At 43.4% G+C, this 13434-nt stretch overlaps 1 gene segment (V, D, J or C); it reads left to right on the top strand.

Annotated features, from left to right (window-relative positions):
- LOC146078989 (T cell receptor alpha variable 38-2/delta variable 8-like) lies at positions 1-402 on the top strand. The segment is given in 1 exon segment: positions 1-402. A coding segment is annotated over 1 exon segment (402 nt).
- Positions 403-13434: the final 13032 nt, after the last annotated feature.

Raw genomic sequence — 13434 nt, 5'->3', positions numbered from 1 at the left:
ATGAATCTCATATTCTGCATGTCTGTGATTTCAACAATAATCTTTCAATTTACAGGTTTTGTGTTAGGTAATGATGTGTCCCAAAGTGATGATGAGGCAACGGCAAAAGAAGGTGACACCATCACCCTGGATTGCAGTTACACATCCACCAAATACATATTAATCTGGTATTTGCAGAAGCCTGGGATGTCTCTGGTGTTTATCCTCAATGATGAGAAACAGAAAAGTGATCAGGATGAGTACAGGGAGCGATACTCTGCCTATCATGATCCTAATACAAAAACCTTTCAGCTGACAATCAAAAACATTCAGCTCTCTGATGCAGGAGACTACTACTGTGCTCTGGAGCATGGCACTGTGTGCATCACAGAGTCTGAGCTGCACTATAACCCTCTCTGCTGATATATACTTCAGGCCTCATTCAGAGTTGGCAAAAGCAAAATCTTTTTCAAATGGACAAAACCATGTTTCACTGCAGGTGGGGTAGATGTAACATGTGCAGGGAGAATAATGGTGCTCATACACTGTATTACATACAATCATTCTATTTCAACCACATTGGTGCAATAAATCGCATGATTGTATGTGTGCCCCGATGTAATGCGCAGCCACACTGGTCGAATCTCACATCTGAACATGTTATGTGCTGCACTTAATATATATCGCATTACATGTGCGATAAATCGCAATGTGATTGCTGTTTTTAACCCATTTCATACCTCCCAACTTTTGAAGGCAGGCAGACGGTACCAGCTTGCGCGCCATAGACGCGCAACAAAATTTCAAGGGGCGCGACCTACCAAAAGGGGTGTGGTCTATACTTACAACACTGCCACAAGGCCACACACCCTTTTTGCCGCTGTGAGGGCATGCCCAGCAGCTCTGAGCGCTGCTGGCTGTGCCCCCAGCCTCTCTTCCTGCAAAAATAGACGCTGTGCACATGCGCACCACATCTATTCATTGATTACAGTTTGTACTCCCAACTGCCGCCCCCCGCAGGACACTACTGGCCGCGGGAAGGACGTGGCATAGTTGGGAGGTATGCATTTGACGCTGAATTAGACTGAAGTGTACCAATTAGGGAAGGATTTTTTTTTTAAAGACAAAGGACTGAAGGATGATGAGGGAGGTAGGTAAGTATGTGTGAGTGTGCGTTTATGTTTGATAAACTTTTACTTTCAGGATGTAAAAGCCACTCTCTCTCTCTCAATGACAGTGTCAGAGAGAAGAGAGACAGTATCAGGGGGAGAGAAAGTGTCAGGGAGAAAGAGTATCAAGGATAGAGAGAAAGTATCAGAGAGAAAACGAGAGTGTCAGGGAGAGAGATAGAGAGTTAGTGTAAGGGAGAGAGAGTGTGTCAGGGAGAAATAGAGAGAGACAGTTTCAGGAAGAGAGAGGCTGTGTCAATGTCTGAAACGGAGGAAAAGGTGTGTCAGAGAAAAAGAGACAGTGTCAGGAAAAGAAAAACAGTGAGATAAACAATTTCAGGGGAGAGAGGGAGGGAAAGATAGAAATAGAGTTTCACAGAGAAGCGATAGAAAGAGACTGTGTCAGGGAGAGAAAAAAGAGAGAGACTGTCAAGGAGAGAGAGAGACTGTCTTTCTCTCCCTGATACTATGTCAGAGAGACAGTGCCAGAGAAAGACAGAGAGTGTGTGTCAGTGCGAGACAGTGTCAGGGAGAGAAACAATGTCAGAGGATAGAGGCTGTTTCAGTTTCAGAAAGAGAGGGAGGGAGAGTGCGTCAGAGAGAGCAGGTAAGGGAGAGGGATGGGATTACTCAGCAAAGTTTCCATCTTTGTGGATGACACAAAACTGTGCAGGGTGAATAGAACAGACAAAGATTTCTTCATGCTTCAGAGTGATCTAAATAAACTAGATGAGAGGGTGAAAAATTGGAAAATGAGGTTCAATGTTGATAAATGCAAGGTTATAATCTTGGAAGACATAATAAATGTGCTAGTTATAATCTAAGCAGGGTGGCATTGGGTACATCAGAATTGGAAAAGGATCTACAGTAGGAGTCCAAATTGACAACAAACTGAGGCATAGTGCTCAGTGTCATGTAGCAGCAAATAAGACCATCAGGATACTAGCCTCTATAAAAAGGGGCATGGAGGCTATGGACACAAATATAATTATGCCACTTTACAATGTATTAGCTAGACCAAATCAAATGGAGTTCAATATTAGGCTCTGCAGTACAAAAAGGACATTATAGAACTGGATAAAGTCCAGAGAAGAGCTAATCAAAGGGTTGGAGTACTTAAGCTAAGAAGACAGACTGGACATATTGGGATTGTTTAAATTGGAAAAAAAGATGTTTGAGGGGAGACATATCAGGGGCCAAAATAACAAACTGTCAGGCATACATTTTAACTTGAGGAAGAAGTCTAGGACATGTGGCCATGCGTGACTAGTGGAGAGAAGATTTCATACCCTTAGAAGGAAAAACTTTTGGTACTTGTGAGTTATCCGGGCTGCCGATTTCTAAATTGGGTCGGATCGGGCACATCGCATCGCATCGCATGCGACCATCGGATGCGACCATCGGATGCGATGCGATGACCCGATTTTTCCATAGGAATCAATGTTAAAATGGACTGAGTCCATTTTAACATGGAATTCAATGGGAGAAAGGGGTCCTTTTCATACCCCTACTATCCAAGTGGGCATGGAGTTGGATATAAACCTGTGGCGAGCGTAGCGAGCCACCGAGCCCGAAGCGTGGCGAGCGTAGCGAGCCCCGCGAGGGGACACAGAATACCGTTCGCTCGCCACGCTTCGGGCTCGGTGGCTCGCTGAGCTCGCCACAGGTTTATATCCAACTCCATGCCCACTTGGATAGTAGGGGTATGAAAAGGACCCCTTTTTCCCATTGAATTCCATGTTAAAATGGACTCAGTCCATTTTAACATTGATTCCTATGGAAAAATCGGGTCATCGCATTCGATGATCGCATGCGATGCGATGCGATATCGCATCGCATCGCATCTGATTGTATGCCTTAACTTAAGGCATACAATCAAAAAATCGGCAGCCCAGATAACTCACAAGTACCAAACTTTTTAATGGTCAGGGCAAATAAGTTATGGAACTCTCTTCCTGGAGAGGTGGTGTTGGCAAACACAATAAATACGGAACTTGTTTCCTAGCACGGCGCCCGTCTCATTGATTGTATGCCTTAAGTTTAAGGTACTTAAGGCATACAATCAATGCGATGGACACGATTTTCTGTCACTCAGCAGCTAATTTGCCGGTGAAAGAGAAAATTACGTTGATCGCGTCTATCGCGGCCCATTATAGGGGCGGCGGTACGCATCCTACGACCTTTTCATACCCCCACTATCCACGTCGGCGTGGATTTGATTTTATAAAGTGTGGCGAGCGGAGGCGTATATCTGTGAAGGTATGCGGTGGCTCGCACACTTTATAAAATCAACTCCACACCGACGTGGATAGTGGGGGTATGAAAAGGTCGGAGGACGCGTACCGCCGCCCCTTGCGGGCTCGCTGCGCTCGCCACGCTTCGGGTTCACGTCAGCAGTGGGGTGGCTTTAACAATGGGGGGGCATTTCAAACATGAGGGGGGGGTTTGCTATAAAAATGGGGGGTTTTGGGGCTTTTTACATTGAAATCAATGTAAAATCGGGTCTCAGGGACCATTTTACATTAATTCCAATGTAAAAATCGGGTCGATCGCGTCGATCGCATCGCATGTGATTTGGTTGGCATGCGATGCGATCGATGCGATTTTTCCGACCCGATGCATACAATCAAAATCGCGGGCGCCGTGCTAGGAAACAAGTACAATAAATACATTTAAAATAAGACTGGACAAACATTTATTGGATAAAAACATCCAGGGGTACAACCAATAATCATAATTTATCTTAAATGAAATGTAAATACACAATTTATATATAGGGATATAACAAATAGACCATACCATCTAAACAAAGGTTGAACTTGATGGACATACCTCTTCGTTCAGCCTAAACTACTATGTAACTATGTATGTAGAAAAATAGAGACAGTGTCAGGGAGATAAAAAAAAAGTATCCTAAAGAGAAATATACAGTGTCAGGAAGTGAGGGAGGGAGACTAAGAAAGAAAGGGAGGAGAGCAAGAGAGAGGGAGGAGGTGCGAGGAGCAGAGAGGCTACCTGAAAACACAGAATGGGAAGGCATAGACAAACAGACAAAAAGGGGCATGTGCATACACACAGACAAACAGATCACCATATAGGGGAATAGATGGGCAGACAGACAGATGAATGGACAGATGGACAGACAGCATTATGGTGGCATAGATGGACTGCATAAGGGAAGGGGAAAAGAGACTAACAGAGCATCAGAAGGGGGCATAGATGGAAAGACATGCGGGGGCATAGAAGAAGCAGATAGATGGACAAAGAACCATATGGGGGCATACAGTAGCAGGACAACTGGTAGTGAGCATTGATGAAAGGAAGGGGGCATATAAGGACAGACAGGACACCAAATGTGGGCAAAGATGGACAGATTGACATAGCACTAATTGTGGGCATAGACAGAAGGGGAAGGAGGCATAGATATGCAGACATAGCACCATATGGGGGAATAGATAGATGAACAGAAGTTCATCTATCTATTCAGAACAGAACTGCATTAACACACACCAAACACCCCAACCCGCCTAAAGACCTGGCTGACTGAAAAGGGGGCATGGCCTAACTGAACGGGGGCATAGTAGACATTTTAAAATTACAGTTCTCTTTTTTTTAATCTGGAAATTAAGAGTGAATTTAAAGATTTTTTTATTTTCATGTCTTTATTAAATAGTATTTGTTTCAAGATGAACTGCAGGTACTGTGGGAACTTGATGTTGTTTATAATTATAAAAAATGTCAGTGTGCTTAAGTAGACATTGCTAGGCTGGCAGATACTTCTCATATTATCAGAGCTGATGGGAGAACTCCCAGTACTATCAGTTGCAGAGGTGGTCACATTATTTGTATAGTAATACAGTACAATGGATGTGTTGATATGGTCAGCAAGTCAGGGGCAAGTTGGAGTGAAGACATAAAATGTTGTTATACAATTTTAGAAAAAGATCAAAGGCATTAAAAAAATCTTTACACATGAAGTTAAGCTTTAGGCAAATAGCACATGTTAAAAGTAAATAAATGATTTTAATATTTTATCTGTTAACATAAATTAATTAAGTATTGTAGTCGTACAAGAACAAACAACATGGTGAAGCCTTTTTGGTCAGATACTCTTACAGCCATCATGGTTGTTGATGGTGATATCAGGGCTATAGGCAGGGCAATCAGAAGACGGTAAGGTGTAAAAAGGGTGGTAGTGGAATTAGAAGGGTATTACAGATACATTTGCAGGGGGATGGGAAACGTGGGTTATGAAAGGCGCAGGGGAGAAGCTAATGGTGGAGACAGGTAGAAGAAGGTTGGAGATATATTTAAGTAGGTGAAGGCATAGATACAGACAGACAGTTAAAAAACGCGCTCCATGTGGGCACAAATTATTAAAAATGAGAGTTACAAAGAGAGATAAATTGGGATACAGAATAACACATACAAAATTAAAATCAGACACACAAAAAGGGGGGATAAAAAAGGCAAATATAGTCACTCATACAAAGGAGAATTCACAGATACACCTACATAAATACACACACACATAAATACCCACGGCCCATATTTACGACAGGTTGAGTATCCCTTCATATCCAAATATCCATTATCCAAATTATTCAGAAAACCATAATTTCCAAATGTACTTTTATTTTTTTGCTGAAAACCTACTGGGTACATCTGTAGCTGGCATTACAGGATGAATGATATATAACTGGTAAATATGTGCAAGAAAATTATTGGTTGGCATTCAAATTCAATGCCTGAGATAGTACACAAACTTTGTTTCATGTTTTAAAACCTTGTTTCGTGCACAAATAAAATATATATGTGTGTATTTCATGTGTTTGATGTATATATACAACATAAATACAGCATAAATGCAAGATACCTCATTCAAATATAAACATATTCCAAAATACTTAATAATCTGTTATTTAAAATGCTTCTGGTCCTGATCATTTTGGATATGGGATACTTAGCCAGTACTTGCTTTGTAAATTAAATTGATGATGAATCAGTTTTTTGTGTACAGCACTTTTTTCCAGATTCCTTGGTATTTATTGCATATATTTTTATCATTTATTCAATGATTCAAATAATCTGATAACTTTTTGATTTGAATAATATGCAATGTGCAGGGAAAGTTTCCTTGTTAGCTTTATATTCAGATGGGGATTAGGTTTAAGCTGCTAGAAGGGAGGGTTAGATGGGGTGAGGGATAAGTATACTTACCTGACCTTTGTTGTTGTTGATGCCTGCCACTGGCATCCTTGGCATCTGTATGTATCATATATACTTTATATATTAGTCTATGTAAGACCTCACTCTCATCCACAAGTTCACAACATCCGGGGAAACTCCCAGGAAAAAACTCAAAAGATTTGGGGTGATCCAATACATAGAAAAGATTGAAAGGTCACTCACCATTTTGTAAGTTCAAACAGTAAATAAACGGTTTGTTAGTTTATCATGGTGCTGAGCAGGGGCGGTGCTAGGGTGTGCGGCGCCCTCCTGCAATCCATAAGTTTTGTGCCCTTTCACATTGTGAGAACGTATACAACATGCGATCCTATGGAGGATCTCGGGTGCATATACATGTATGCATACACCATCTCAGTACTGTGTCCGCAAAATGTTGCAGGCACTAAAGGTGCCCATACACGCTGCAAGAATCGCAAACGTTATGGGCTAGATCGCATCGCACGGCATGCATGCAATGTGTGTGCGATGCGATCCGAAAGCAGTACAAAAAGTATGTGCAGCACATACTTTTTGTACTGTGCGATGCGATGCCCGCAGGAGCGCACAACGCATCACACGCTGCTAATGCAGCGTGTATGGCCACCTTTAGGCACATAACCCAGCCCATTATTTAACCCCTTCCCGACATTTGACGTACATTTACGTCATGGCCGGGATGTACTTCCCGACACATGGCATAAATGTACGTCATGCCATTTAACTGTCACCGCGTCTATAGACACGGTGACAGTTTAAACATGTCTGCTGTCCCTGACAGCAGACATGTCCCTGCATGCCCAGGAAGGGCTGCGATGCCGTCCCCCCGTCGGCGATCAATGTGATTGGCTGTTCAGTGTGAACAGCCAATTACAGCGTTTTCTGTGTCACCGGCGAATAACGTTCGCCGGTGACACAGGGATCGGTGGTGATTGGTGCTGTAAAGTACAGCACCAATCACCACGGGGTGTAAGGGTGACACTGGTGTCACCCCACCTCACTTCACCCGCCCCCAAAGGCCGTGATTGGTTCGTCGGACCGACGAACCAATCACAGCCATGGAGGGTGATTTAAACTAACGGTGACTGCACTGCAGACGCCATTCCGGTCTGGAATTGCGTGCAGTGCGGTCACCGTGCCTATCTGCCGCGATATACTGACCTGATCCTTGCAAACACTTACCTGATCACTGCTTGTAGCGTTCCTGGATCTTGTTACTTCTTGTGACTTCCTGTGTTGTGCTGTGCTGTGTTGTGCTGCTGCAGTGTGTTCGAGTTATAGATAGAGAGATAGAGAGAGAGAGATAGAGAGAGATAGAGAGGGCTAGTGACAGAGAGTGCTATATTTTGTGCTGCTGCAGTGTGATAGAGTTATAGATAGAGAGATAGAGAGAGATAGAGAGTGCTATATTTTGTGTCTGCTGCCCCCCCCTTTTGTGCTGATCACTATATCTGAGGTGATCAGCAACTTTTTGGGGGTGCAGAGGTTTTTTTTTATATATACCTGCCAGTTGCACTGTCAGTTGCACCAAAGGTTGTGCACCTGCTGCCCCTCACTGGTAATCAGTGTCGCATCACTGATCACCTTTTTTTTTTTTTTGAGGGTGCTGTGGTGTCTTTTTTTAATTTTTTTTTTTTTTTGATCAAATTTTTTTGATCAAATTCCTGTTGCCTTTGAGCGCTGTTCAGTGACGGACGTTACTGACCAACATCTGTGCTCAATTTTTGGCGCAGGACCTTTTTTTTTTTTTTTTCTGCACTACATACACACTACACACTACATACTACATTGAAATAAAGTTTGTACCCCCCCTACACTATACACGTGTTGAAACATTTCACTACCAGAAACACAAAAATAAAAATGGCATCCCAAATGTCATCCCAAATGTCATCCCAAATGTCATCCCAGTCATCCAGAAGAATGTATTCAGCGGAGGAGGCATATGCCATGCTTGCCTCTGACTCTGACACAGCCAGTGAGGCAAGCGGGGAATTTGAAGGATTCATCTTAAGCTCCTCTTCCTCCTCTAGTGATGAGGGACCCCCTCAAAGACGCCCCCGTAGAGCAGCTGAGACCCCCTCCCCAATAATTGATCTCGTATGGACCCCACCACCAGACAATTTTGAGCCCCAGGTTCCTGAGTTTTTGGCCATCCCAGGAATCCAATTTGATTCCACAGGTCTCAGAGAAATTGACTTTTTCAAATTATTTTTCTCTGATGATTTTATAAATTTAATGGTGGACCAAACTAATTTATATGCCCAGCAGTTTATTGCTCAAAACCCCACGTCATCATTTGCTAGGTGGACCCCTGTAGATGCAGTAGAGATGATGACGTTTTGGGGTCTGGTGTTTCATATGGGCATAGTAAAAAAGCCAGAAATTAGGCAATATTGGAGTACAGATGTTCTGTACAGCACCCCACTTTACCGTATGGCCATGACCCGGACTCGTTTTGAGTTAATCCTTAAATTTTTGCATTACAACGATAATGCACAGTGCCCACCCAGAGATGATCCCACCTTTGACCGGCTATTCAAAGTCAGGCCGGTCATTGATCACTTCAGTGCCAAATTTGAAGAAATGTACATCCCAGATAAATTCATTTGCATAGACGAGTCCCTTATACATTTTAAAGGAAGGGTTAAATTCCGCCAGTACCTTCCCAGTAAGAGGGCAAGGTATGGCATAAAAATGTATAAGCTGTGTGAAAGCACCTCAGGGTACACTCACAGGTTTAGGGTATATGAAGGGAAGGATTCAAGAATTGAACCGCCAGAATGCCCCCCCTCCCTCGTAGGTGTTAGTGGAAAAATTGTCTGGGATTTAGTGCACCCCTTCCTGGATAAAGGTTATCACCTCTATGTGGATCACTTTTACACCAGCATCCCCCTGTTTAAGGCCCTTGGTTCAAGAGGTACAGCAGCTTGCGGTACTGTGTGCAAGAACCAAAGAGGCCTCCCAAAAACGCACATTGCCCAAGTAATGAGAAGGGGTGAAAGCAGGGGAATATGCACCGAAAATATGTTGTTGGTCAAATATAAGGACAAGAGGGATGTCCTTATACTGACAACAATTCACGGAGACAGTACCACCTCCGTCCCTGTACGAGGTACCAGTACCCACACCTCAAAACCTAATTGTATCCTGGATTACAATAGGTACATGGGCGAAGTGGATCTTTCAGATCAGGTACTGAAGCCGTACAGTGCCCTGCGGAAAACATAAATCTGGTACAAGAAGCTGGCCGTGTATATCATCCAGATGGCACTGTATAACGCTTACGTGCTATTCCGTTCTACCAGCCAGAGGGGGACATTTATGCACTTTCAAGAGGAAGTCATAAAGGGCCTAATATTTGGGAACCAGCAGGCAGAGGGCCCCAGTACTTCTAGTACTGGCCCCCGTATTGTACCAGGGCAGCATTTTCCTGATGAAATCCCCTCCACTGGAAAAAAGGGCAGGACACAAAAAAGGTGCAAAGTTTGCTATAAAAAGGGAATAAGAAAGCAAACTATTTTCCAGTGTGACACTTGCCCCGACAAACCCGGCCTATGTATAAAGGAGTGTTTTAAAATATACCACACATCTATGGATTATTAGGTTCATCATTTCACCGTGCTTCGGGGGTCTTGCTAATGCCACATAGCACCCACCATTCATTCCACCAGAATCTGAGCCGCAAAATCCAAAAATCACTCCTTCCCTTCTGAGTCCTGCCATGCACCCAACTGGTATTTTTTGGTCACATGTGAGGCATTGCCGTACTCGGGAGAAATTGGGGCACAGATTTTGGGGTGCTTTTTCTCCTTCATACCTTCTGAAAATGAAAAATTTTGAGCCAGAACTGCATTTTTGTGTAAAAAAATGTAATTTTTCATTTTCACTGCCCAGTTGTATCAAAATTGGTGAAACCCCCGGGGGTTTGAAATGTACACTATACCCCTAGATAAATTCCCTGAGGGGTGTAGTTTGCAAAATGGGGTCACTTGTGGGGGGTTCCACTGTATTCGTGCTTTGGGGGTCTTGCTAATGCGACATAGCACCCACCAACATTCCACCAGAATCTGTGCTGCAAAATCCAAATATCACTCCTTCCCTTCTGAGTCCTGCCATTTTTTGGTCACACATGAGGCATTGCCGTACTCGGGAGAAATTGGGGCACAGATTTTGGGGTGCTTTTTCTCCTTCATACCTTCTGAAAATGAAAAATTTTGAGCCAGAACTGCATTTTTGTGTAAAAAAATGTAATTTTTCATTTTCACTGCCCAGTTGTACCACAATTGGTGAAACCCCTGGGGGTTTGAAATGTACACTATACCCCTAGTTGAATTCCCTGAGGGGTGTAGTTTGCAAAATGGGGTCACTTGTGGGGGGGTTCCACTGTATTGGTGCTTTGGGGGTCTTGCTAATGCGACATAGCACCCACCAACATTCCACCAGAATCTGTGCTGCAAAATCCAAATATCACTCCTTCCCTTCTGAGTCCTGCCATTTTTGTCACACATGAAGCATTGCCGTACTCGGGAGAAATTGGGGCACAGATTTTGGGGTGCTTTGTCTCCTTCATTCCTTGTGAAAATGAAAAATTTTGAGCCAGAACTGCATTTTTGTGTAAAAAATTTAATTTTTCATTTTCACTGCCCAGTTGTACCACAATTGGTGAAACCCCTGGGGGTTTGAAATGTACATTATACCCCTAGATGAATTCCCAGAGGGGTGTAGTTTGCAAAATGGGGTCACTTGTGGGGGGCTTCCACTGTATTGGTGCTTCGGGGGTCTTGCTAATGCGACATAGCACCCACCAAAATTCCACCAGAATCTGAGCTGCAAAATCCAAAAATCACTCCTTCCCTTCTGAGTCCTGCCATGCACCCAACTGGTATTTTTTGGTCACATGTGAGGCATTGCCATACTCGGGAGAAATTGGGGCACATATTTTGGGGTGCTTTTTCTTCTTCATACCTTATGAAAATGAAAAATTTTGAGCCAGAACTGCATTTTTGTGTAAAAAAATGTAATTTTTCCTTTTCACTGCCCAGTTGTATCAAAATTGGTGAAACCCCTGGGGGTTTGAAATGTACACTATACCCCTAGTTGAATTCCCTGAGGGGTGTAGTTTGCAAAATGGGGTCACTTGTGGGGGGGTTCCACTGTATTGGTGCTTCGGGGGTCTTGCTAATGCGACATAGCACCCACCAAAATTCCACCAGAATCTGAGCTGCAAAATCCAAAAATCACTCCTTCCCTTCTGAGTCCTGCCATGCACCCAACTGGTATTTTTTGGTCACATGTGAGGCATTGCCATACTCGGGAGAAATTGGGGCACAGATTTTGGGGTGCTTTTTCTCCTTCATACCTTCTGAAAATGAAAAATTTTGAGCCAGAACTGCTTTTTTGTGTAAAAAAATGTAATTTTTCATTTGCACAGCCCAGTTGTATCAAAATTGGTGAAACCCCTGGGGGTTTGAAATGTACATTATACCCCTAGATGAATTCCCAGAGGGGTGTAGTTTGCAAAATGGGGTCACTTGTGGGGGGCTTCCACTGTATTGGTGCTTCGGGGGTCTTGCTAATGCGACATAGCACCCACCAAAATTCCACCAGAATCTGAGCTGCAAAATCCAAAAATCACTCCTTCCCTTCTGAGTCCTGCCATGCACCCAACTGGTATTTTTTGGTCACATGTGAGGCATTGCCATACTCGGGAGAAATTGGGGCACATATTTTGGGGTGCTTTTTCTTCTTCATACCTTATGAAAATGAAAAATTTTGAGCCAGAACTGCATTTTTGTGTAAAAAAATGTAATTTTTCCTTTTCACTGCCCAGTTGTATCAAAATTGGTGAAACCCCTGGGGGTTTGAAATGTACACTATACCCCTAGTTGAATTCCCTGAGGGGTGTAGTTTGCAAAATGGGGTCACTTGTGGGGGGGTTCCACTGTATTGGTGCTTCGGGGGTCTTGCTAATGCGACATAGCACCCACCAAAATTCCACCAGAATCTGAGCTGCAAAATCCAAAAATCACTCCTTCCCTTCTGAGTCCTGCCATGCACCCAACTGGTATTTTTTGGTCACATGTGAGGCATTGCCATACTCGGGAGAAATTGGGGCACAGATTTTGGGGTGCTTTTTCTCCTTCATACCTTCTGAAAATGAAAAATTTTGAGCCAGAACTGCTTTTTTGTGTAAAAAAATGTAATTTTTCATTTGCACAGCCCAGTTGTATCAAAATTGGTGAAACCCCTGGGGGTTTGAAATGTACATTATACCCCTAGATGAATTCCCAGAGGGGTGTAGTTTGCAAAATGGGGTCACTTGTGGGGGGCTTCCACTGTATTGGTGCTTCGGGGGTCTTGCTAATGCGACATAGCACCCACCAAAATTCCACCAGAATCTGAGCTGCAAAATCCAAAAATCACTCCTTCCCTTCTGAGTCCTGCCATGCACCCAACTGGTATTTTTTGGTCACATGTGAGGCATTGCCATACTCGGGAGAAATTGGGGCACATATTTTGGGGTGCTTTTTCTTCTTCATACCTTATGAAAATGAAAAATTTTGAGCCAGAACTGCATTTTTGTGTAAAAAAATGTAATTTTTCCTTTTCACTGCCCAGTTGTATCAAAATTGGTGAAACCCCTGGGGGTTTGAAATGTACACTATACCCCTAGTTGAATTCCCTGAGGGGTGTAGTTTGCAAAATGGGGTCACTTGTGGGGGGGTTCCACTGTATTGGTGCTTCGGGGGTCTTGCTAATGCGACATAGCACCCACCAAAATTCCACCAGAATCTGAGCTGCAAAATCCAAAAATCACTCCTTCCCTTCTGAGTCCTGCCATGCACCCAACTGGTATTTTTTGGTCACATGTGAGGCATTGCCATACTCGGGAGAAATTGGGGCACAGATTTTGGGGTGCTTTTTCTCCTTCATACCTTCTGAAAATGAAAAATTTTGAGCCAGAACTGCTTTTTTGTGTAAAAAAATGTAATTTTTCATTTGCACAGCCCAGTTGTATCAAAATTGGTGAAACCCCTGGGGGTTTGAAATGTACACT

The sequence above is a fragment of the Crinia signifera genome, chromosome 1 (assembly GCF_055691185.1).
Source record: "Crinia signifera chromosome 1, ASM5569118v1, whole genome shotgun sequence".
Classification (NCBI taxonomy): Eukaryota; Metazoa; Chordata; class Amphibia; order Anura; family Myobatrachidae; genus Crinia; species Crinia signifera.
Note: the sequence above shows the minus strand (reverse complement) of the source record. Positions and strands in the feature narration are given on the sequence as shown.